Consider the following 27,403-nt stretch of genomic DNA (forward strand, 5'->3'; position numbering starts at 1 on the left):
AAGATGATCCATCCATCTTACGCCCTTGTGCCACTTCCTGTAATACAAATAAAACTGAGTGGGTCAGGCTTGGGAGCCTGGTGAGCATATAGGGTTTTTAACCCACAATAAATAAGTTATATTTAATTTCACCAACCAATCACTATCCCGATTACCCATTCCCGTTATCCTCACTTTACGTCCCTAAAACAACATCTATCTCAAGGGACCTAATCTAGGATTTTCATCGGGACGGACATCAATGCAAAGGGGTTTCCTCAACAATAGATATCCTAAAGGCAACCATGAGGGGGATAGAGTACACCGGTGAACACATCGTTCACAACACCTACAGGTTATGAACCTGCTAGCGTTCCACTGGACTGTCTAGAAAGAGTCCGTGGTCGTTATCCATACTCCGCTGAATAACTAGATCAACAACAACAACAACATCGAGGCCTCTCATCTGTTTATTACACACCAACTATCCACCCATGTTCTACCCAACATATTAGTAGATAAAAATATATATTTTCATACATAGTTAATAACCTGTATATCATTTTCATTCAATGTATATATTCCACATACAGATGAGGCATACCACATAGCACGTATTTCATAGAAAGCAATTCAGATCTATGAGATGGAATAAAGTGAATATCCATTCACGCATACAATCACAAAATATACACATAACAAGTATATCGCATAAAATACTTCATAGTTACTTGTTAGAAGAAAGTAACTGCACCCTCACACATATAAACCACAATTTACTTAATACACTCAAACCGCACTTGTATTATTATCGTGTTTATGAAAGGTAGTATACACTCACTTGATCAGAAGATGATCGGATAGCACTACGACTTGCAGAAGTAGTAACCCACAGCAGATCTGGACGATCTCCACAAAAATCGAACTTCTCGCGGGCAGAGCTTCGGCTCAGGAACCGCACTTCTCGGGATCTTCGGGATCTCGGGACTTGCCTCGGGGCTAGAGTATGATACCGGGGCTTCGGGGTATTTCTGGCACGCAAAACGATGCAAAACGGGAGAGAGAAGAGAAGAAATGAACAAAATACTCGGCTGCCTTTGGATTCCTTTTATAGAGGCTGGAGCCTCGGAGTACGCGGGGCGTACTAGCCTCCGAAATCGTCACTGCATGCGTCATCCGAAGTGTCGACACTCTTCGGAGTACGCGGGGCGTACTCGAGTACGCGGCGCGTACCTCGGATCAGATCGATGACTCGCCTTCGGATAAGGCTTCCGAATTTTGATTTAAAAATAAATACAAATTAATTAATAAACTTCGGAAATTCATATCTTCTTCATACGAACTCCGTTTTCGATGTTCTTTATATCCACGGAAAGGTGAGACTACGCTCTACGATTTTCGTTTAGACTCCGTCGGCTAATTTCGACTATATTTTTATTATTTATTTTTAATAGGCCGCGACAGAAAAACTTCGTTATAAATTCATAACTTCTTCGTTTGACGTCCGTTCTCGCCTAACTTTTTATCGCTTCGATACCAACAATGAGATCTTCGATTCTCATTTAGGTTGCTTCGGCTAAAAACCACTCGATCTCAAATCGAGTATTTCAGGCTGCACACCGCTAAGTTGAAACTTCGATAAATCATAACTTTCTCATACGAAGTCAGATTTGGACGTTCTATATATATTCGAAAACCTCGTTTCAACTACTACAACATTAACCAAATATATTAAGTTTATTTTACACTTAAATTTTGACGCTTATTTTTATTCTTAATTAATCAGACCATATAATTAAGCAATTAAGCACAAAACACATAATACTCAAATAATACATTCTTATTATTTCAAAATGGATTACAAAGGTTAACCTAGACTATTACATTGCTAAAAATGGCAACCCGGAAACACAGACGTTACACAATCACATCGCGACCAGTATGGCTCACGTCGTGACCCACCTCTAAAATGTGAGAAATCAATAAATTAAGTATCTTAAAGATTCAGATGCTACAATTTCACCTAGTAAAATTGGAACCAACCAATAATGTAACGTTGTCGAAAAAAACTTATATATGGGCAACAAAAATATCCCTCTAGCCCACCATAGACCATCACCAACAATTCGAAAGAGTGGGTAGGGAAACCGTGGCCATGATATCATAAAAATCGAATGATTGTTCAATTTCAGTTCATCCTCTCAGTTTGTGTCGCAAAGAAGAGTACCATCCATCTTAAACCATTTTAAGCTTGACAAAAATGTACTTACTCCACTACAAGGCATAAATTATTAGGAACTTCAAAAACAAAGAGGAATCACCACCTTGATGTCCTTCCAAAAGGAAGCCAACAAATCATCCCAGACTTGTTTATTAACAAAAGACAACAAATTAATTCTTTTATCTTGTAGCTTCTTTGTAGGCTTCAAAATTTGCAACCAGATCGCATTACACTTAGAAGCCGATACCAAGACACCAATGCAACCAAACCATAGATGAATTTGATAACTCTTACCCCAACAACATTTAGGTTAACACGAAAACGTCACTCATACATAAACAAAAAAAAAAGCTCAGTTTAGAGCAAATAAATATGTTACACAAGTTTACAATAAAGGATAATCCTAATCTTGAACCAATTAATTGTTTGTTACAGATTTTTTTACTCCTAAAACAATTATGGATTTCATAAATCAAATAATTTACAAGAATTTCACTAAGTGTAAGCCAACATAAGCCAAACAAGAATTCAAGAATTCATTTGTAACCAGACAATACCCACGAGTGTGCAGAATAATACTATATAGTTTCTTTTTTATGTAAACATGTTGAAAATAATAAGACATCAATAATAAAATAATAACTCTTACACTAAGTTGAATATATATTTTAAACAATATTATAAAATATACATCTATCATAATCATATTATTCAATAACATCTAGATACGGTTTGCTTGTAAATAAAACAAAAAATGGTTTTTGATTTAGTATTAAATTTATCATTATGATTAATTAATTAAGAGTTACTAATCTATTGTTTTTTTCTAATTTCGATCATAATGGTTAATTGAAACATGTTATATATATATATATATATATATATATATATATATATATATATATATATATATATATATATATATATATATATATATATATATATATAGGAATGAGTTCTATGGAAAACAAATAACTAGGGCAACATCTACCGGAACCAATAATCAAATTACACGTGTCCATTTCTTTCTTCACAAGTAATGTATTGTGGAAGTTATTATGGAAGTGATTTGTTGTCATGTTTTCATTGGTTCAAATATGTATTGTCCTAATCATTCATTTTCCATATAACTGTTCCTATATATATATATATATATATATATATATATATATATATATATATATATATATATATATATATATATATATATATATATATATTATTCGATAGCATCTACTCACAACTTGCATTTAAATAAAATAAAACATGATTTTCAATTTAGTATTACAATTTAACGTTATTATTGAATAATTTATAAATTAGCCATCTATTGATTTTTGAATTACGATCATATGGTTAATTAATATATAGATAATTGTTTCTACCTAGGCCAAATATAACTTTTCTTTTAAATAATTAAAACCACTTTTTTTTTGAAAAAAAAAATGAGTTATAAAAAAATAGTTTTTATATATATTTAACTAGTTTAACATATCATTATGCATCAAGAATATTAAACCTTTTTACCTATTTTGAAAAGTTGTAATTGAATATACTTTTTTAAATTTATTTGGATTTAACATAATATTTAAATTAAAATATAAGTGTATTATAATAGTTATTTTCAAAGTCTACAAATAATAAAATAATAAGATAATATTTTATATTTCGTAACATATTTCTTTTAATAGGTTGGCGTTGAAACTTAAAAGGTCATAAATGTTTCAATATATATGGTGATATATTATTTCTAAGTTATAAGAACGTAATTTTTATCTTACTTAATTAAAAACCATTTATTTGGAAAAAATTAATTATAATAAAAAATAGTTTTTTTATATTCTTTATTTAATTTGACTTCTCGTTATATATTTATAATATTAAAACAGTTTTAATTATTTAAAAAATAAAGTATTTGAATATATTTTTCAAGTTCATTTTAAGTTTTTATTTATAGTTTGGATTTAACATAATATTTAAATAACATATAAATGTACTATAATAATTATTTTAAAACTCTATAAATAATCTACCATAATAAATGAAAATGACTTTGGCGACATGTCATTCTCACATAAAATTAGCCACATGTCATTTTGTCATAATTTGAGATATATTTATTTTCATTTGTTATTACTTTAATTTTCATTTTCAATATACCACTAGGTGTGAGACCCATGTATTACATGAGTTTATTTAAAAAAAATTAAATATGAAATTTTAACAATTTGAAAAGTTCGAATTTATAAGAAAAATGAGAAAATTTTTGAATTATTAAAATTAAGGAAGTTTTAATGTATTGAATACATTACATATATAAACCTTTTCTAATAAATACCTTACATATATATTACCTTATATATTATATGTGAAATTTTAATTTAATAAAATGAAAAATAGAATAAAATGACAAGTGGAAAAGTAGAAAATTTTAAAAATCTAGAAAATGTCATGTGTCCAAATAAATGAGAAGATAACATGTGGCAAAAAAAACCTTCATTTATTATAGTAGATTAATTTAGTTTCCATAAATTAAACCTGCCATAATGACTATTAATTTCAAAATTTAAATTTCAAATTCAATTTCAAATAAATTTACAGTTTAAACATTTATGTTTAACATTTTTTTATAATTAACCCGTTTAGTACACACTAAACACATAATTTTAATTTATTTATTTTTTACAAGTTTTTTTTTTCTGATAATTTTCACTTATTTCAATTTCAAATTCAAATAAAATTTCTATTTAATCGTTCGTACTTAACATTTTGTTTTAATCAACCCGTATAATATACGGGTCTCACAACTAGTAAGATAATAGTTTGTATTTAATAACATATTTAAACTTGATTAATTATATTAAGTTGAAAATTGAAAAATCATGAATGTTTCAAATAAATATATACATAGAAAAATGTCGTAATTATAGTGATATGATATGATATGACACTACTAAACAAAAAATATTTGGGTAAATTACACCGTTGGTCCCTCGTGCACATGCCGGAAAGCATGTTTAGTCCATATTTCCAAAATTTAACTCGTGCAGTCCCTCGTTGTTATTTATCTTACACGGTTAGTCCCTATGCACGTCAACTGTTAAATCCTTCCGTTTAAGCTACCCAAGTGCCTTGCACGCAGGGGCATTTTCGTCTTTTTAGGGTTTGTGTCCATTCTTAATGCCGTTACACCTTAAATCTTATAAAACACTGCAACCCTCTTTTCCTCTGCTATCCTCTCGTTCGTCTCTTCCCCTCGTTCGATCGATTTCTTCCAAATAGATAACAATGATCGATATTAAATGCAATTGTGGAGCCACTGCAGTGATTCGCACATCTTATAGCAAAAGAAACCCTGAGAAACTCTATTATGCTTGTACAGTAAAGGTAAGGTTAATGATTTCAATTTCGTTCTTCGTCTTCTCTAATTTTTCCCTAATTCTTCATCTACTTTAATTGGTTCAGGGACCATTATGCAAGTTCATAGGATGGGTGAATGATTATGATCAGGATTGTGATTGTATGGCGTTTAGGATGAAACTTGAAGAACAAAATCGCAAATTGAAGCTTTACCTAGTTATTAGCTGGGTTTTTTTTTGTTTCAGTCCTTATATATAAAGTGTAGGTTTAGTAATGAAGTTGTTAGTATTTTGGTATGTGTATTTTGTAATGTTATTTGTATTAACAAAAAAACTTCAATTTTAGCTACAATATATTGTGTAATCATAATGTGGTGTTATCAGTTGGTGTTCAAATTTAATGAAAATGTGGTATTTGCAACATATGCAATATACCATTCAATACATGTAGCATCCAATATAACAATAAAAAAGGACAAAAATTAAAATATCCAAGATAACCATTGACCATTAACATAAAGAGACATCCAAAATAACAACATAGTGTTATGGCATACAAATAGTTATCCTAGACAGCAACAAAGTATCAAACTACAAAACATAACAACAAAGTAATATGGCAATAAATGCCTAACAAAAACATAGTTATCCTTCATGATCATGATACCAAACTACAAATTCTCAAAGCATGGGGCTTTTTCCTTTGTTTCCAACTCCATTTTGTACACCACCACTGCTACCTGCTGCACCTTCTCCTGTTGTATTCCCTGCTGCACCTTCTCCAGTTCCATTCCCAGTCTGTGATTGTCCCTTGCAGGTCCTTCCATTATGGCCCACATTTCCACATTTTGTGCATGTTACAGATTTCCATTTTGTGGACACTCCATCATCTTCTGTTGCAGATCTTCTTCTCTTTTTTTTGGTCTGCCAATAGGGACACGATACTTTGGTGGTATCAACTTGGTAGGACATGTGCTTTTTTCCCACAAAAACCTCCCATTAATAGGTTCAACTTTGAAGACATACATTTCTTTCCAAGTCTTGAGCCAATAAGTTGGGTGTACCCATGTCTCAAGTATTCCAACATTTTCATTGTTGAGCCCCATATCCCATATAGTTGCTATACTATGTTTGCAGGGTATGCCTGTCAGTTCCCACCTGTTACATGAACAAGTTTGTTGGTCCATATTAACCACATACTGATCAGTACCTTCACTTGTAACTTGGTACTTCCCATTGCCACAGAACACTGCCCTACACTGTACTGCCCTTTCTTTAATTTTTTCAAGGGTCTTAGTGGCTGTAGGAGTTAATGGGCCATTAGCTTTATCAATTTCTTTTTGAACCATGACAATTTTCCTCATGATATACTCCCTAATAAACTCCAAGCAACTGATAATTGGCTTATCACGACCCTTCACTGTGTTGCTATTCAAACTCTCACACATATTATTCAACAAAGCATCACAATGTGCCCTCCCTAATAAAACACAACTGTATTAGATTATATTTAAAAATTATACACTTGTAAACATAATATTATATACTTGAGAAGTGGGATCTGGACCAGTGCTTAGGTGGAATAGAATTAAGCCAGTCATATGCTTCACTGTTAAGTTTCTTTAGTTCTTCCATGGCACTGTTGAATTGTGGTATGGTGGTACATGTTGCACATTTCCAAAGACAATCCTTGAATTCCTTGCCCTTCCATTTACGTTTCATGTTCTCATGAAGATGCCTTAGGCAATATCTATGCTCTGCTGCTGGGAAAAGTTTCTCAAGTGCAGGCAATAACCCCTAAATCATCAAAAGAGTGAAGTTGCTTATTGAATTGTAAAACATGCATGTGAAAATGAATGGAGAACTTTATTTACCTTCTGTCTATCTGATATGAAAGTGAAGTTGGAGTTTGCATATAAACCAAGATCATCTCCTAAGTTAGTTAAAAACCAGGTCCATGAATTAAAGTTCTCTGCTTCAACAACTGCATATGCCAAAGGGTATGTGCAATTGTTCCCATCTAAACCCTGAATTATCATGTCAAACATAGTAATAAGCAAACAATTAACTATGGTCAAACATTAATCAAATACTAAAATATGATTATGCACATACCACTGCTGTCAGGATCATACCATGGTATGGACCCTTCATGAATGCACTATCAAGCCCTAGTAAATCTCTTTTCCCTGCTACAAATCCACTTTTCAGTGGACCAAGACAAATGTATACTCGTTCAAATACGCTGGTCTCAGATGCATAACATGGTTCACTTTGCACTTGAAGTTTGACTGTGGTGTTTGGATTTCTACTCTGCACCTCCTGTAAGTAGTCTCTTAGACATGAGTACTGAGCAGCAAAATCTCCCCTAATTAATTCCAGGGCTTTCGTTTTCGCCCTATGAACTTTCATGTCTGACAATCCAAGTTGGTATTTCTTCTCAAGCATCTCACGTAATGCTCTAAGTGGTATTTCTGGGTTTGCCTCCACTGTGTCAACAATCTGTTCAGAGAGAAACTTGTAGTTTCATGCCCTAATTTTCCTTGTTTGAAGGCATGTATGTTGCTTTTCATAGGTCTTAACAGTCCAGTTAATGTCTTTTTTCCACTTACTCACTAGTAGGACCCATGGGCATTTATGAATAGAACCATCTTTCACTTTCTTTTTCTTTTGACTTGGTCCCACTTTGTCATTACTTTTGCTGGTCCCACCTGTTTCTAATATTCCAAGGTTTGGTATTGTCCCTTTTCAAACCACTCTAATCCTATTTTTGTCATTCTTCATGAAGTCTAACTCCCTTCTACTCTGTATGGAATGAAGATAAATTTGTTGTTTAACTTCCTTGGCTGTGCTAAAAGTCTAGTGGATGTAAAATGGATCTTTGACAGCAGCTGCTTCATTCTTATGTGCTCTTCGTAAATCTCTTATCTTCTTCCTTTTTTTTACTAGCTTCACCCTCATCTGATGAAGATGCAGATACAAATTCTTCAGTGTTTATAACCTCTAATTCTTCATCACCTTCTACTGCTTCATCTCGATCATCAGGAAAACTTCCAACCCACTCCACCTCTTTGTTAATGTTGAGGTGAAAGTTCTTCATATCAACCTCTGGATCATCTAAAAAATTATCTTCATCAACTATGTAATCACTATCTTAACTGTATTCACTATCTTCATTGTCATCACTATCATGACTGTCTTTACTAGCTTGACTGTCTTCACCTGCTTTTTCACTATTTGGTTCATCTTGTTCCATAGGAGTCCCACCAAAAGGTTCACACCATTCAAATGTATCATCCCAACCATCAACATTAGGACATGTGCTTCCTATCATTGGTTCAGTCAAAGGGCTTTCAATTCTTGGTATATAGGCAGGGGTTGACTCAACTGTTTCACTCAATGTAACAAGGGGTTGTTCTAAGGTTGTTTCAAGTAATGTACTAGGGGGTTCGTCCATAGTTTCTACATTCTCAAAAACAGGGGCTTCTTCACTAGGACAATCCCCTGAATTTGACCATGTCAATAACAAGCTTTTACGACAAAGGGACTCAGGAATTTCGTGTATCTTTATCTTTGCAGGGTTTGGGGACATTTGATACGTATGCAGCTTGGTTTCCCAAAACTTTGTATACACTTCTATCACCTTGTGTTCATACACGTATGACCTAAAATGGTTTATATCTTCGTCACAACCCAAAGCATACAACCCAAAATCTAAATCCCAGGTTGGTCGTTTGAAATGATAATAAATACTTTTACCTGGTTCCACACAATCAAGCAATTCCATTATCTCGTCCATATCATGCACCGAGAACAAGTCACTATCAATGCCATCAATATATTTCATCTTCCCCTTTATGTACTTGCGGCCTGGAAACTTCGTAAAAACTCCACCATAGTTCAATCGTATCGAGAACATAGATGGATTGTCAGCTGCGAACCCAAAAAAAAATTACATTTTAGGAACGTATAATGGATGATCAACTGAAAATGTAGAAAATTTTACCGTATGAGCTTTGGAGATCGTATTCCTCCCATTCTTGCCTAATCCTCCAGTTCACCATCGTAGAAAACTAGGGTTTTCTTGTGCAATGCTAAGGGTCGACGGAGGATGAAATGAGAAATGATCGGTTATCGAAGTCGCGCCATACTGGTTCATGTATACAAACCCTGAAAAGACGAAAATGCCCCTACGTGCAAGGCACGTGGGTAGCTTAAACGGAAGAATTTAACAGTTAACGTGCATAAGGACTAACCGTGCAAGATAAATAACAACGAGGGACTGCACGAGTTAAATTTTGGAAATAGGGACTAAACATGCTTTCTGGCATGTGCACGAGAGACCAACGGTGTAATTTACCCAAAATATTTCAACCTCAATCCAAAGGGTTTTTACAAACAAGATGAAATGAGAACAATAAACCATACTTTTAGATTTCTAGCGAGTCATGGCTAAAAATGATTACAAGATTTAGCTAAGGTAAATGTAATAATTTGAAAGTCAAACGTTAGTTCGAATATAATAAAAAATAAGCCATCCCACCTTAGTTCATTTGTCCTTAGTTCGAATATAATAAAAAAAAATTAAGGTTTGGACCGTTTGCGCGTCATGCAGAAGCCCAATATGTTTTTGGGAAAAATTTATGCGCGTCACGGTGAAAAACTTTTCTACAAAGTGAATCATAAAAATATAAAATAAGGTTTCAAATAAAAAAATTATGTATGGATGATACATACAAAATGAAGTTTGAAAATATATCTTAAACTTGTTAATTATCGTTTAAATAAAAAAAAGTAATATTAATAAAAATGAAAACTATAGAAATAATTACGTAAAAACAATTATGTAAGAAACTAAAAATTTAATTTTAAAATATAACAAGATATCAAAATTGTAACTTAAAATTACAAAGTTTAAAATTATAAAGGATAAAAAATGTTTAATCAAAAATATTTTAAGATAGAAAATGTAAATGTGAAAAGTTTATAAGAATCTTGTTATTTTTAAATAAAACGTTATTTACATTTTGTACAAAAAAAGAGTCTTAAAAACTATAATATGATAAGAATTTAGAAAATTTGGTTCTGGGAAAAGAAAAAACCAAATGAATAGTGTCTTATAATCACATTCTCCAAGTTGATATATATATATATATATATATATATATATATATATATATATATATATATATATATATATATATATATATATATATATATATATATATAAAATGAGAATGTATCTTAAACTTATTAATTATCTTTTAAATAAAAAAGTAATATTAATAAAAGTGAAAGCTATAAAAACAATCATATAAGGGACTAAAATGTAACTTTAAAATATAGTAAGTGAGCAAAATTGTAACTTAAATTACCAAAAATTTTAGTTTAAAATTTATGAAGGATAAAAACAATTTAATGAGAAAATGTAAATGTGAAAAGTTTGCTATAATAATAAGAATCAAACTTGTTATTTCCAATTAAAACCATATTTGCATTTATTCAAAAAGTTTTAAAAACTATAATATATATGATAGGAATTTAGTAAATTTGATTTTGAAAAAAAAACAAATGAATAGTGTCGTATACTCACATTCTCTAAGTTGATATATATATATATATATATATATATATATATATATATATATATATATATATATATATATATATATATATATATATATAGCAAGTTTGTAAATCACATGGCTTGTTGATCATTAAAGTATAAAACCTTTCTTGATTTTCAAACCAAAGTACGTTGCCTTTTTTACACACATCCTAAACATATAGCTTTTGTAAAGCTTATTTGAAATCACATGGCACATGTGAATCTAAAATTAGCATTATTTTCCATTTAGACGACCATGTGAAACTCTAGTCCAATTCAAAACAGCATATATGATGGAAAACCAACCAAAAACATTCTTCACATCTTAGAAAACTCATGTACCTCCATGGAAATACGTGAATGTTTTGGTAAGCAAAATTTAGTTATATTAACAGCTAGTATGCTTGATAACCAACATGTTTGGCTAATAGTACCATGCCAATTAGTTAATAATGGTATGGTAATGATAGAAGGTTTTAAATATCAATGATTTACCATACCAACAAATTCATTATATATATATATATATATATATATATATATATATATATATATATATATATATATATATATATATATATATATATATATATATATATATGGTTGAGCTCTATTGAGAGCTCATATATTTACGAGAACCCGAGAACTAAAGATAGAGTGTTAGATTAAATTTAATTCATTGAGAACATGAGAATCATTCTACTAATTTCATTTAATGTTTAATTTTTTGTATTATTGAAAATATTAATAAATGTCTAAAATTAACATAATAAGTATAATTTTCAGCTTCCTTTATATATAAAAAAAATCATATTTTTTTATTTTTATTTTCAAATTAAGATTTTTTGATTTTTTTAAAAACAATAATTATTTAAAAAATTGTATCTTTTTTAATAGATTTTTTTAAATTTGTAATTAAAATAAACAATAACTTAAAAAAACTGTTGATTTTTAATAAAACTGTAATTTCTACAAAAAAAAAATCTATAGTTTAAAATAAGCGAATGTAACTTAAATTAAGTTAGTGATATAAAAAAATTTATCTCGTAAATGTTGATTTACAAAAATTTCAAACTGTTTCTATCTTATATAAAGATGTTTTAGATTTATGAAGAATCATCTTATTTACAATACTATCACACATTAATGTAATCAATGAATGGACATTCCAACATCTTTCTCCTTTATGAAATAGTCAACTCTTGTATTTACATACTAGGTGTAAGACCCATGTATTACATGGGTTCATTTTAAAGAAAAAAAAATATGAAATTCTAAACATTTGAGAAGTTTAAATTTATAAGAAAAAAAATAAAAAAAAAATATTGAATTATTAAAATTAAATTGTTTGTTTTTCTTTTAAATTAAACAAATAATTTAGATAAATAAACAAAAGAAACTAATGAAACTTTAATTTAGAAAATTTGAAGTTAGAACTAAGTTAATTAATGAAATTGATATGCATTTATTATCACATTTTTTGCAATTATTACATTTAAATATTATGTGAAAATTAATAAAATGAAAAAAAAAACCACAAAATGTCATGTGGAAAAAATTAATTGAAAATAACCACAAAATTACATATGACCAAATTAATGAGAGTGTGACATGTGGCAAAAAGTTCTTTGTTTATTAGGGAGGATTTGAAGTTGATATTTCTAAGATTCAAATTTGACAAATTTCATTTTTGGATTTTATTATTTTTTTTTTAACTTTTAACACTTTATTTAGCTCCAAATTAAGAATGTAACATAATTAGCAACAATATTATAAGCCCTGTTATAATTGTTATCTTGCGAGATTGTCAATTATCTTGTCTTAACTTCATATAGTTCAGGGGTTGTTGATAGGTTATTGATGTTGTTTTATTGATTATTCATAATGGTTGGTTCTCAAACCATCAAACAGAAGTGGATCTATTTTTATCTTCTTCTAAGTGTGGAGTAATGCATCTATTTCTTTGGAAATGGAACTTTCCTAGCAAGGGTTTTCGGGTCAGCTTTCACACACCGACTAATCTCCCGTTGCAAACATGAGACTTTGTACCATGCCTTGGAGTCACTGCAGGCGAACCTCCATGGCAACAAGGGCTGAGTAGTGCCAGGATTTGAACATGTGTCAAGATTTAAGATTTAAGAAGCCATTATATCTAAGTGTTAATAGGTTATCCACTATATCTATTTTGTGATTTATGCACAAGATTTAAGAAGCCAAGCCAAGTTGCCATGTGTGGACCTATAATGTAGTGGAAAAATAAGATCAGACCTAAGTTACTGATTTAAGAATAATTGTTTTGGACCTATAGTAGGAAAATATGATTCATATGTAATTAGTGTTGTCATATTAATATAGATAATCACATGTGATTATTTTACATTTGGATCTTCACATTCGATTATAATATAAACAAAGATTTATAGTAATTAACTTATATTATATTCATATGTGAACACCACGTATTATTCGTTTATAAGATTAATACCATATAATAATCACATGTGAATATCATGTATATTCATATGTGCATATATTATGTAATAATCATATGTGAAGATCTTTGTTTATATTATAATCATACGTGAAGATCCAAATGTAAAATAATCACATCTAATTATAATCACATGTGATTATGATCCTGAAACCTTAAAATCCAAAGGAGACTTATGTTTTAAGCGAGATTCACATGTGTTGTTATATACTATACAAGAATCACATTTAAATAACATGTGCTAAGTATATTCACATGTGAATATGTTTTATTATATTCATATTTGAATATAACATGCAATAATCACATGTAAATACATTATATAAGATCGACATGTGAATGTCGTGTATTATTCAAATGTAAGCTTAATAACATATAATAATCACATGTGAATACCACGTATCATTCAATGTTATTTACCAGTGTTTTTCATGTAAATAAAACTAAACATGATTTTTTATTTGGTATTACAATTTAACATTATGATTAATTAATTTAGAAAATACTCACTTAATGATTTTTTTTTAAAAAAAATTCGATCATAATGGTTAATTTAACCATATTACAAATATATATATATATATATATATATATATATATATATATATATATATATATACACATTAAAATTTTCATCACTACAAGATATATTTAAAAAACCTTATTCAATAAAATTATAAAACTATATTGTGATTTAATCATTTATGAATAAAATCGTATAAATAATATAATTGAAATTTTTTAAAAACAATTGAGAGAAAAAAATGATATAAACCAATTTGGACAAACTCAAAAAATCTTATAAATAATATAATTGAAATTTCGACAATCTCTCTCTCTCTCATATATATATATATATATATATATATATATATATATATATATATATATATATATATATATATATATATATATATATATATAACCAATTTGGACAAACTCAAAATTTCCAACTTTTTCGTTTCGAAGTCAGTTTTGCTTGAAATTCTTCACTTATGAAGAGGTCCCCAATCATGTTCGAAACTTCCAATATCCCTAAAAAGCATTGAAAATGTAAAAATATGTGATTATATCAACTTGCACAAAATATCCCGAAAATAATAAAAATATAGGAATTTAAAGGCTACATGCAATGTAATAACGATAAATAAAGGTGTTAATATTTTATCAAGTAAGAAGCATAATATATGTGACTAGTTTAGTTGTCATGTAGGAATTCGGCTTATACTTTGTGTAACCTTCAAAAATATATATAATCTATCTATTCTAATTAATAAATAGTTTAGATAGCCACGGGTCAATTTTATAGAGCATCTCAGGCTATGTGTTAATTTTATAGAGAATTTCACGGTTTTTTTTTCCGCCTATTGAAATTCCTTTATAAATTACAATTATAACTACACTTGTGATTTGAATTCAAGTTTCATCGTAACTCAAACATCATAGTCGACAATATAATCCTTTCTAAAATTCAAATTGATTTGATAGTCTGATTTTATGGTATTAATTTTGAAATTCAAATAGTTTAGTGAATAATCCGATCCTTAATTATACGCTTACACCCAAATCCGTAGGTTTAATCCTCCTAAGAAAACCCTAAAACGAAAACTCACCGAAGGTCGTAAGCTTTAGACACTGCTTCTTTCTCTCTTTACTACAATCTAAAGATCATAAGAGGTATTTCCTTCGGTTAGTTTTTTGGGCTTTTAATATTTTTAACCAACAAAGAGTTTAATTTTCATGGTATTTTTTACTTAGTTGTTGCGGATGTTTATGGACTTGTTCTTTTGATCAACATAGGGGTTTGTTGTAGTTTTACTTCATTTGAATTTCCTCTTTATTTTCAATGTCAACATCACAACTTCTTATCCCTTATGCCCATATTGGAGTTTTCATCATGTTTTGGTTAGGATTCGAAGTATGATAAATGAAGAAAAAAAGTTATAGGGTTAAATGTTGTCTTTATTTTTAAACGTTTTGCAGATGATTATGCTTATTATGAGTTGAGATCCTGATATTATTTTGTACTATCAAACATCTAATAATTATTTTTTTGCAATCTCTTTTTGATCTTCATTATCTTGCAATGTCTAAGTAGTTTTCTATCTTTTGTTGGTTTCTTGATTCTAGAAACATTGGTTAAGTGGTTTGAAGGGTTGACTTTAGATTGGATTTTTAATTTATCTTATTCGACTTGAGATTGAAATTATGAACTTCGATGGTTGCTCCATCATACTTTTCCATTTGTATCCCTTTCTATCTAATACATCAAGTTTCCCCTAAATCTGGATTTCTGTAAATGTTCATTGCTTCTTGATTTTACAGGTACGGATTTAGGTCAGTGTTAGTCAATGAAGACTGTGGCTTGTACTTGAGGCATGCTCCACTGTGCTCATAGCTATGCTAGCTTGGCTCAAGGTACTTCTTTGAGCCTCTCTTATTCCCTCAATTCTATAATTTAGTTTCATTTTCCTTAGTTTAGGAAAATTCATATTGTATCTTATCAGGATTGATAAACTTGTGAATGATATCAATGTATTTCTTATTCTAGATTTTTTTTAACTTCAAGCTAATTATATGGAATTATGAATAAGATTATATAATTCTTTGTAATATAAAAGAATTTCTTTAAACACTTAAATGTTGGTGTGCTTCTTTTTATCTGTCTTAATGGTGATACAAAGGTGATTGTTTTTGTGTATGGACCAGAATCTAGAACTAAATCTACAACTAAGAAGAATGAAAACCTTGGAAAAGATTGCATTGAATTCATTTGGAAGCCAAAAATCTAATAGAGTTGTAAGTTTTTTCAAATTAATGTATATGGAGTGTATATGATTCCTTTTGCATTTCCTCCATGGTGATCAGTTTTAAATAAGAAAATTTACTACTCATTGAATATAGAGGAATTACTAATAATATATTACACAACTATGACAAAATTTAGTTAAACGAGACAAATTACATTTGGATTACTTTAAACCAAATGGTTTAAAGTATTGAATGAGTCATTCAATACTTTAAACCATTTGGTTATCTTGACAAATTACATTTGGATTACAACAAATTTTGATCGGTTTGTTTGAAATACATATAACATTTTCATTTGAGTGTTAAGTTAGCTTTTCCATCACCAAAACACAGAAAAGGTAATAAAAGATATTGAAAGATGATCATTTTCTGCGTTTTGGTGATGGAAAAGCTGACTTGACACTCAAAAAGTAAAAGATGTTTCTTATATACACCCTTGGGTCTTAGAAAATCCAATGGTAGAATTCAAGATTCAAGCAATTCGAGTCAAACGTAATATATGTTTATTCAGGCTTTTAGTGGATCCATTTTAGTATACATGAACCCAAATACTACAAATAAAATGACGTTTGGTGGCACACAAAGTGCCACTAAAAACCAAAAAAAAAATGTCACTAAAAAATCCCTTGTCAATCACCGACATAAAAGAAATCTCTCACTAGAAACGCTCCCACTAAAAGCTTTTAGTGAGACTTTTTGGTTGTGTCGCTATAGCCATTTAGGGTTTTAGTGACAATTTTTTATGCCACTATAGCACTTTTTTTTGGGCTTTTTTTATGTCATTATATATTTGATAAATTGAAATCAATTTTTATGTTTTTAATGACAATATTTTACCACAACATTTACATTTGAAAATTAGGGACTTTTTATGAATTTAAAACGAAATATAAATAAAAAACAATTATGATAATATAAGGTAAATACAAAAGCATTACTTAAATTAAACCTTAACTTGTATAAACTTGTATTGGAACAATATACTCAATATTTAACATAAGAATATCTTCCAAAAGGTTTAATACCTCTAAAAGTTATGCTAGTAAAACTCAAAACAAAAATCTTGATTATTGGAGCTTGAAAGATCCATTTCATCCCCTCATTTCGCCTCATCTTCTCACCCTGTAATATATATTTATAAAAATCATTAACTTAAACTTGCTTATAAACATAAGGGACAATGGGGAAGATCATTTTCAAACTGAAGCAGTCTAAAAGCTACAGATAAATTGTAGAATCTATTTCCATGATCTCTTGGTTGTAGAATGTCCAAAAATAACAAAATCATACCATTTTTTATATATTTTATTGACTGTAATTTACATAAGATAATTACTTTAAGTTAGAAAATATAAGAAAGAAAAATATCTTATTAAATGAACTTAAAATAATCAAAGATAAACTACACTTAGTATTCTCCCCATCTTTTTATTCCTTATTTTTAATATCTTCAAAAAAGTATAGCTTTGAGATAGCCTTTAATTTCCTCATTTTTAGTATAAAATTAAATTGACAGTGAATATTAAATGTAAACATGAAAAGAGGTACATGTTAATATTACTCACTCTTGTAATTGAAGCTTCATCAGTTGAAACACATACAAAGAGAGTGACAATAGAGAGAATTGTATAAATGAAACTTACATGATTGTTAAAAGAAACTCTTAACTGGTCTACACAACCTGTACAATTATACAAGGGAAAACTCTCATTAAGAAGCAATGAAGATGAAAACTCTAGTTAAGAAACAAGCTAAATAAAATAAAAAATTTATTGCAACCAACACTAATGAGACAAAAAAAAAAAAAAAAAAAAAAAAAAAAAAAAAAAAAAAAAAAAACAACTAAGGGTGAGTGTTTTGATTATATTATATACCTCATACACAAAAAAGACCAATACATAAGTAACGTTTGAATCAATCAAGAAAGTTTGGCAATATTAAGAATAAAAAATAATGGTAATTACTTACATTGTTATTGTCACAAGATATCATATCGCCGAAGGACACCCGAAGAAAAAGGAAAAATCATGTTACTGGAACTATTTTTACTTGATAATAAAGAAAAGAGCAAAATACAGAATGAAAAAGTTGAATAGAACCTATAACCTAATGAGACACAATATTGGGTTTCATTTGGATCAATTGGTTGATCAATATCTAATGGGGTTGTATAACCCTCCCTTTTGAAGCAGCCTGATGGTGACATGAGCTCAAAATCTCTTTCCATGCAATCCCACTCCTTTCCCAATATCAACTTTCGTATATTGAGGTCAAGTATACAACAATTTTCTCTTCTTAATTGTTGGACACCCTCGGTTAAGTACATTAACAAATGACAATCCTTTGATTTTTCAAAGAAGATAGGCTTTTCAGATTGTTTCTGAAATTGAGAACCATGTTAAAATCACAAGTATGACCATATCAGCCTCACAACCATCAATTGATCTATGTTCTCTTATTTATTTTCCGCAGAAGATTAAGTTCTCTTTCAGTTTACCTACATATTAACATTATATAAAACACATAAATCAGAATTAAAACTTCACATGATAAAAAAAAAAAAAAAAAAAAAAAAAAAAAAAAAAAAAAAAAGGCTTAGGGCAAAGAATTAGTCACAGAATAACAAAAAGAAATTATAAAAGTTAAAGATTAAGACGGGAGAGCTAAGAATAAGAAATTGGGATTGTTTGATGGTTTTCTAAAATATGAAGACTTTGTACATGAAATTGAGGTACTGTGATTGCTTTCTCAATGTAATGTCACAAAAATATAAACACATCATCTAAATTATATCGTTATACACACCTTTTGAAAAATCAATTTTACACTAAAAGAGGGATAAAAGAGGAACACACGATTCAATGGTGTGAGATGAATATGTGATTAATTAATAAATAGCAGGATCATGAAGTCGTGACCACACGAAATGAGAGAAACAAAGAGAACGATAGAAGAATTTTATAAACACTAAACAATCAAATAAATCAAATTCAAATAACAAAAACCAGAAACCGAAGATATCTTAAAAATAATACTTAAACGAAGATTGGAACTCGAAGTAGTGTAACCACTAGGGTTGATGGAAATGGCGGGAAGGCAAAAAATTTCGTTTGGAGATGATTTATTTCCCGAACACGATGGATTTTTGTTGCTGGAAGCTCTCCGACCTTATCGTAATCATTTGTGAAAGTGGTGGCGATCGGTAGCGGAGGGGTGGCCGACGTGACAGACGACGAGGTGGTAGGGGTAGAGAACATAAACGACATCGATTGAAGGAACTTCATTTATTTTGTAAAGGATGCAGTAACGGATTTGGGGTTTCTGAGGAACAAACAAAGAAATATAAAACTTTGGGGGTGGTGAACTCTTTTAGTTTGCAGGAAATAGGAGCGGGAACACGAAAGTTGGATTTTCACAATGATACAATGGCATAAAAATAAATGTGACACTAAAGTCATCATATAATGGCATAAAAATAAATGTGACACTAAAGTCATCATACAATGGCATAAAAAGGGATATGCCACTAAATGTATATTAAAGTTAGCAACTAAATTGATAATTTATTTGTTTTCATCCAATTATTTTATACATTGTTCCTTTTTGTTTCTATCTAATTTGTTTGTAAATTAATAGACCATTAGTTTCTAGAAGTACAATTATTCAATCACATTCCCTCCTTATTCAATTTGTTATATAAACTAATCAATAAAAGTTCATTGCTATTGACATATGATTGTTTTAGATTTTTTTTATTTTTCCTTTTGCACATATAACAAGTGATTACCATTTCAATTTTTTTTTCGATTGAGACATTGTACTTTTGAAAGTCTACCAATAATACCATTATACTACCATGTTTGATTGTGGTTGTTGTGTTGAATTTATCTTTTATTTTACAATGTATAAACACAAATATATGCAAATTTATGGTTATTGTTTATTATTTTTATACGTTATATGTTATTTTACTTTGTCAATCATGGATTCAACAAGCTATAACTTAGTATACTATTTATATGTGTTTTTATTAATTAAATCAAAGGAAAAAATACTGAAAAACCTAACCATTTATTTACCAGCATTCAGAAAAACCCTTATATTCAGAAAAAAAAAAATACATTATCCTTTCATATTTACCAAAATTTTAATTTTTTTAAAAAAGTTACCGGTTGTTTTGTGTTATGTCATTTATCTTTTTTGTTTTTTAGGTTGACATGGAAATACAAATAAGCGTCGTCACTTATTTTTGTTTGATTAAATGGTCTATTTCTCACGATTTACCTTAGACAAGAGATAATGTCACTTATTTTGTGTTGATGTTAACCTAAAAACTAAAAAAGATAAATGTTATGTCACAAAACAACCGATAATTTCTAAAAAAAACTTGGATCTTTAGGTTAATGTGAAAGATAACTAAAAATATAAATGTTTTTCTGCATATAAACAAATTATTAGGGTTTTTTTAAACGTCGATAGATATATAGTTATGTTTTTTTGTATTTTAACGAGAATCAAAATAATAGGAGTCAAATTACAAAATAGAACTCTTATATATATATATATATATATATATATATATATATATATATATATATATATATATATATATCCCAGGTGGTTGTCAATATGTTTAACTATACAGTCTACTTGGGTAAAATACAAAAAAGTACTATGTACTTTCATCAAGTTATCTATTAGGCACTAAACTATAATTAATATAATAATAAAGATTTTTATTGCATTTGGGGTAAGTACTGGAATGTGGCAAATCATGGAACCTCAATTTACTCCCATCCATATAGAACTTATTTTAAAAAAAATTATAAACGGATGATTACACTGTTATACTTCTTACATGTTGTTTTATGCAACTAACTTTACTTTGGTTCAAAATAACCCTAGTATGAATACATGTAGCATTCATTTATTTTATCTTTTTTGCTCATCAATTGCTATCAGTGTGGTGCTATGTCATAAAGCCATTTCGTATCTACCAAGAAAGACCTTATCAGTTTAATATTTATTCTCCATTAATGTTATTAGTGCTTGTTATAGTTTATTTACATATAATACAAACTTACTTTTAGTTGTTTACTCATAATAGCAACCTACTTAGATTTTTTAATTGATAATAGACATGTATTTTTTTCATATGAAACTGTGTACTTACATTTACCATATTGATTAGTCAATCACACTTTATAAAATCCACCCAATTATAATATTGCACCTCAAATTTTTAGAATGCCCAAATTACCCTCCATGGGCCACAAACATATATATATATATATATATATATATATATATATATATATATATATATATATATATATATATATATATATATATATATATATATATATATATATTGGGAATTGCTTACTTGCCGTGGGTTCATTACAATATGGTGCAAGAGGGGATCCAGCTTTGATCAAATAAGATACGAGATCAACCCCCAGGTCATCAAACATATAGATGAATGATGAATGGGTGTGACGTTTAAGATCATTTGTCCAACTTATATATCATTCATATTTTTCTTTTTCCACAAAATTGTTATATTATCTAATTTGAAAAATGATTTTTTTCAATGTAAATAATGTTGAACAATTTGTGATTAATTTTAACCTTTTTTTTATTTTTTTTACTACACAGTACACATCACAACCATTACATGAATTACCGAAGAATAATGAGGATCGTAAATTCGTAATCCTTTTTGAAAAAGAGTAAGTGCTTAACGCAAGTCATTGATCTTTTCATTTTTAGTAAGTTTCCGACTGTTTAGCATCTAAATTTATATGGTGTTTTTTGTATGGCTTGAGTTATATAAGTGAAAATTTTCCTAGGTCAAATTATGCTCAAGGTTTTATGTTATTCTACCATATTTTTCGAATTTGGTTCTGACTTCCACCATACTCGCAACAGATTTCTCTACTCTATAAATACCGATTTCAGTTTTTCATGTAATTCTAACAGACTCGATTACTAGTCACCTCATATCGTAACATGGGACATTGGCGTATAAAGATATCGCTTGTTGTTGCTATATCCATGACCATTCTACATTCATCTATCGCCCACAACGAACCAGAAGACTTCCTTCATGCCCATGGTTGTATTAGAAGATTACTGGATATACCACCTCTGGTATGGGACCCTGAATTGGCAAAAACTGCGCAAGCTTGGGCTGACCAAAGGAAGGATTGTAAATTGACACCCTCTGACAAGGTTGGTGAGAATATGGCACAGGGGCCAAATCTTAATGCTTCATATGCAGTTCAGATGTGGGTTGAAGAGAGACCCGATTACGACCATGGTAAAAATGAGTGCTTACCGGGTACTCAGTGTGCCCATTATACGCAAGTGACATGGAAAAATACAGAACGCGTTGGATGTGGTAGGGCTCAATGTTCAGACGGAGTGTGCTACGTTATTGTTTGCAATTATGACCCTCCAGGGAACATTGTTGGCGAGAAACCCTACTAATTCTTACTCATTAATTCCTTCTGTCATCTCATTTATCCTTTTGTAACCGGAGTAATTTTGTAAAGGAAGCAACTCTCAGAGTCGGTGTCTAATAAGGTTTCTATGAGGCTATGAGTCGATGGGTACGTGGATAATAATCGGAGTTGATGTGATTGATACTTATGAGAGAAGAAGTACGTGATTAATAAATTGTTTTTATATTGTATTTCATGCAACAATCTTCCAGCATAGAATATCTCGTTTACATATTTGTAACCATTAATGTAGTTCAAGATTCAATTTTTGTACATCTAGAAATATAGGTGGTGCTCAATGGTTTACCTGGTGGGCGCAGGGCAGGTTCGGCGTGGGCAGTCAAGAAATCACAGTTTACTTTTTTTGTTTTTTGTTTTTTTTTTAACTTTTTTTTATTTATATAAATGAATTTGAATTAAAGTTTAGCGATGATGAAATCCTTACCCAAGATGCTAATTCAATAAACATTTTGCTCCATGAAATGGTCTTTTATGCATAGTTATTGTTCCGAACTATTTGAGTTGCAGATCCCGTTTGATAGTTGCTGTCTGGAAAAATATTATATAGAAAAATTATGTCTTAAAAAGTTTTCTGACTGTAAAATAAACCATTTTGTTTAATTGTAGATCTGACTAACTGTGTTGAATGATGAAAAATGATTATATTATCTTGGTGTTTTATACTATGATTGATGAAGTTACTGAATAATTATAAAAACATACAAATTGTCATACAAAATCAAAATTACAAAATAATCATTTAAAGATTAAATTTTTTTTATAGTACTATACGATAAGTCTCTTGGATTTAATTATTATCATACAACAAGTGAGATTAAAATACAAATTGTTATACAAAGTAATTAAACACGAATCAATTAGAATTCAAATAAAATATCGATTAGGTGGTTTTTAGTTTATTGTTTTTCAAGTTGATTCAATGTTGTGTATTCTTTATAACCATTTTAGTTTTTTTTTTCTTTTAATTTTAACATGTGGTTATTGACCCGTTTTATGTCTGATAATGGTGGGATGAATGAGATTTTGTAAAATAAATTACGATGGTGATGATGTTGTCAAAAAAATAAAAATAAATAATCCAACAAAAATGAATTAAAAAATAACTAAAAGAAATTAATAATCCAATAAATTAATATTTATTAATATATTAAGATTATATATTATAAATAGTATTTATTAATATATAATAATGTATTAAAAAGTAATAATTCAATAAAAAAAGAAATTTAAAAAAATATATTTAAAAAAATTAATAATCCAAGAAAGAAGGAGATGAGGTTTGGGGCACAATTATCTTTCTGTCTGATTCAGCTGGAAAGATATGGTTTTGTGGCTTTCTGAGAAAGACATATCTTACTGGGAAAGACCTATTTTTTTGTGCAAATCAAACCATCTTTCCGGTTCATTCAGCCATAAAGATATGTTTGGACCTAAAAAGATATCTATCAAATAGGGAAATGACTTCCTCCAAACTCGCGGTGTATTTCACCGATACCCATTCAAGTCATTAATTTAATTCCAATAAACTTAGGGATGTTTGCTATGAAGAAATGAAATTAGAGAAAAAGAATTCATTCTATTTCCTTTGCTTGTTTAAGGCAAAGAATTAAAAAATGAGAAATAAATCAATTCCTTTTCTATCCTTTTCATTCTCTATATTTTATAGAGAAAAGGTACTAAGAAATGAAAAAAGGTAGAACCCAGAGAAATGAAATGCAAACACAGAGAATTTAATCAAAAAATGCATCAGTCTCATACTTCCAATATCATATGCTATTTGATAATATTGGCGACATCAGACCTTCTTGTTGGGATAAAAAGTGTTGTGTCAATTGTTTTGTACTAGAATAGTCTATATTGTAACGGGTTCGTCTTGTCCACCCGAGTCTTGTTGCTATTAGGGTTAGACTATATATATAGTGCATGCATGTATCATTCTAGGGTTAATGTTTTGATTGCCCTACATTGTCTTTACAGAAAACTTCATGTTAAACTCTTCTAAGGCATTGATTATAAAGCATTCAGCATACATTCAATCATTGTTCTCATTGTTTTGGTTCACTTTGCTGTTACTAAATCTATCAATCTATTAATTATTGTTTCTATAATTGGAATCAGAGAAGGAGTTTGTGTAACCCGTGTGTATATCTTATGTCGGGTATTATTAGGGTTTTAAGTTTATGGTGGATTTGTTCTTATCATTTTCATCAATTGGAGACATTAGATCTGGGTCCTTGTTTAGCCCTAAACTCGATTATAGTTTACACATCTGATTCTTAACAGGTATTTGTAAATCAACATCATGCAGCACAAAGATCCACACACTCTTTCTTTCAATCTTTCTAGTAGTGTTAGATCTACTACCAGGGACCATATCCTCTTCTTACAAGACTATGAAGTCTAGGCCTTACACTTTGAAGACTATGTTCTGGGTCTTGAAGAACATGGCTCGACCATGTGGGAGGCCATAACGATGCAAACTTTCTCTCACACGACTACAAGGATGATCGTTAAAACTCAAGCTGACTACAACGCCATTCTGGTTGATCATAAAGGTACTCCTCAATATGATAAAGACATGTTGTTAAGCAACGTTGTAAGTCCCAAATTTGCTTGATGTATCAATCAGATCCAATTGATAGTGCGGAATCCCATTCAATTGGATGATGCAAGATCAAATGGAGAAGAAGGAGAAGAAGAATAAGATGAATTTTGATGAATCTTCAATGTTTATAAGATTAGAATGATGTTCCAACATACAAGATCCAAAAACACACACTAGTTCTCTCTAACTTTCTCTCTTTAGCACATAATATGAAACGAATGCTCCTCTCTAGCCGTACACTCTTATGACTCCACTAACACTATATATATATATATATATATATATATATATATATATATATATATATATATATATGGACCTATGGCTAAGCCCAAAATACAAGGCCTTGATAGAAAACCCATTATTTGACCGAAAACACGTTCACGGCCGTAAACAGGTTCACTGCTGTGAACACCCATACAGCCGTAAACACCAGGCTGTTTACGGTCCTAGACTGAAAAATATAGTTGCCTAGAAAAGTAAAGTATAAACCATATTTTTGATCCAACAATCTCCCCCTTGGTTTATAGCTTTCTTTTCTTTGACCCAACAAACTCCCCCTAAGAATGTAGCTGGATTTTCTTGTCAAACTTCATTCGGAGCTTGGCTTTAGCTTTTTTTCTTCTAGTTCTTCACAACTTCAAGATGAACAACTGAATATTCTAGCTGAATGACTTCATCTTGAACGGATGGGCAATTCTTCAGAATTTGGCTTTTGAACAAACATTGGGTGAAGAGGATTCATGTAGAGATTCTTGAAAAATGGCACTTTCAACTTGAGAATCTTCAGAGAGAATAACATAGAGAACGAATCTTCTGGATCACTTCAACAGGTACATAGATAGCAGCAAATTGATTGAGGAGGCTTCAATGCAACTTGTCACATAATCTTCAGGTCAGCTTCACCTTACTTCTGGGGTTGAAAGATTAAATGTTGAAAAATGATCTTCACTTCTAGTTCCTTCGAAAGAATGTTCTTGAATGATCCCCGTTGCGCCTTGAAAAGTAACTGTGACTAAAAAGTCCATGTGGATCACATAAAGAATCATAAAGACCCTTCTCACCACAGTTGTTCAAGGATGAATCCTTGGCTCAGAAAGAGACTTCTTGCAGTATCTGTGTGAACTTGGAGGAACGCACTGCGATTGTTGAGTATCGGAGAACTACCCGCGGCTAGTTTTGATCTTAGCCCCTGTATATCGTTGATCATAGATCTCAATACAGTTATCAAGTTAACAAGTTAACTTGGCCCTTGGTGAGACGTTCAGCGATACATGTTTCCCTATTGGGTGAATCGCCATGGTGCCAGTTCTTAGGTAAAGAAAGCTGACAAGACTAATCTTACAATTTGTACCGTTTCAGACTTTCAATTCCTTAGATACAACAGTTCTTAAAAAGAAATTGCCAGACTGGCATTTTGTACAATGTCACGCTAGGTATGAGCCATTATCCGTCAATTCATGGGTGAAATCTAGCACATATAAAATGTTCACCGTCAATTCAGAATTAAATGGTTTTGGATTTTGGGTTTCACTTAGATTCATGGTGACAACGACATCTAAGATCATAAACAAAGACTTTTTGGCAACCGTCAGCCGAGTTGTTTTATACTCGAACCTTAAGGGGTACCGGTACTGTAATGATTTGATGGAGAAAATTTTAGATATGGGTGAAGAATGGTTGGGTATTTCACAATGTTCACGGTGAAAATTACCTTTGATCATTAACATTTGATGTGAAGACTCCTATTAAGACTGGTATATGTCTCATTATGAAAGATTCTATCACTCGCATTTGAATTT

The 27,403-nt window shown here is 30.0% G+C and overlaps 1 protein-coding gene across 1 annotated transcript; it reads left to right on the forward strand.

Annotated features, from left to right (window-relative positions):
- The first annotated feature begins 21,889 nt into the window (after window positions 1-21,889).
- On the forward strand, window positions 21,890-23,410 carry LOC145051553 (pathogenesis-related leaf protein 4-like). Its single transcript, XM_078999471.1, has 2 exons — window positions 21,890-22,201; window positions 22,452-23,410. The coding sequence occupies exon 2, from the start codon at window positions 22,482-22,484 to the stop codon at window positions 22,959-22,961; it is 480 nt and encodes a 159-aa protein (XP_078855597.1). The 5' UTR covers window positions 21,890-22,201; window positions 22,452-22,481; the 3' UTR covers window positions 22,962-23,410.
- The last annotated feature ends 3,993 nt before the right edge of the window (window positions 23,411-27,403 follow it).

This window comes from Lactuca serriola, chromosome 5 (assembly GCF_051521515.1).
Source record: "Lactuca serriola cultivar US96UC23 chromosome 5, Lser_US96UC23_V15, whole genome shotgun sequence".
Taxonomy (NCBI): Eukaryota; Viridiplantae; Streptophyta; class Magnoliopsida; order Asterales; family Asteraceae; genus Lactuca; species Lactuca serriola.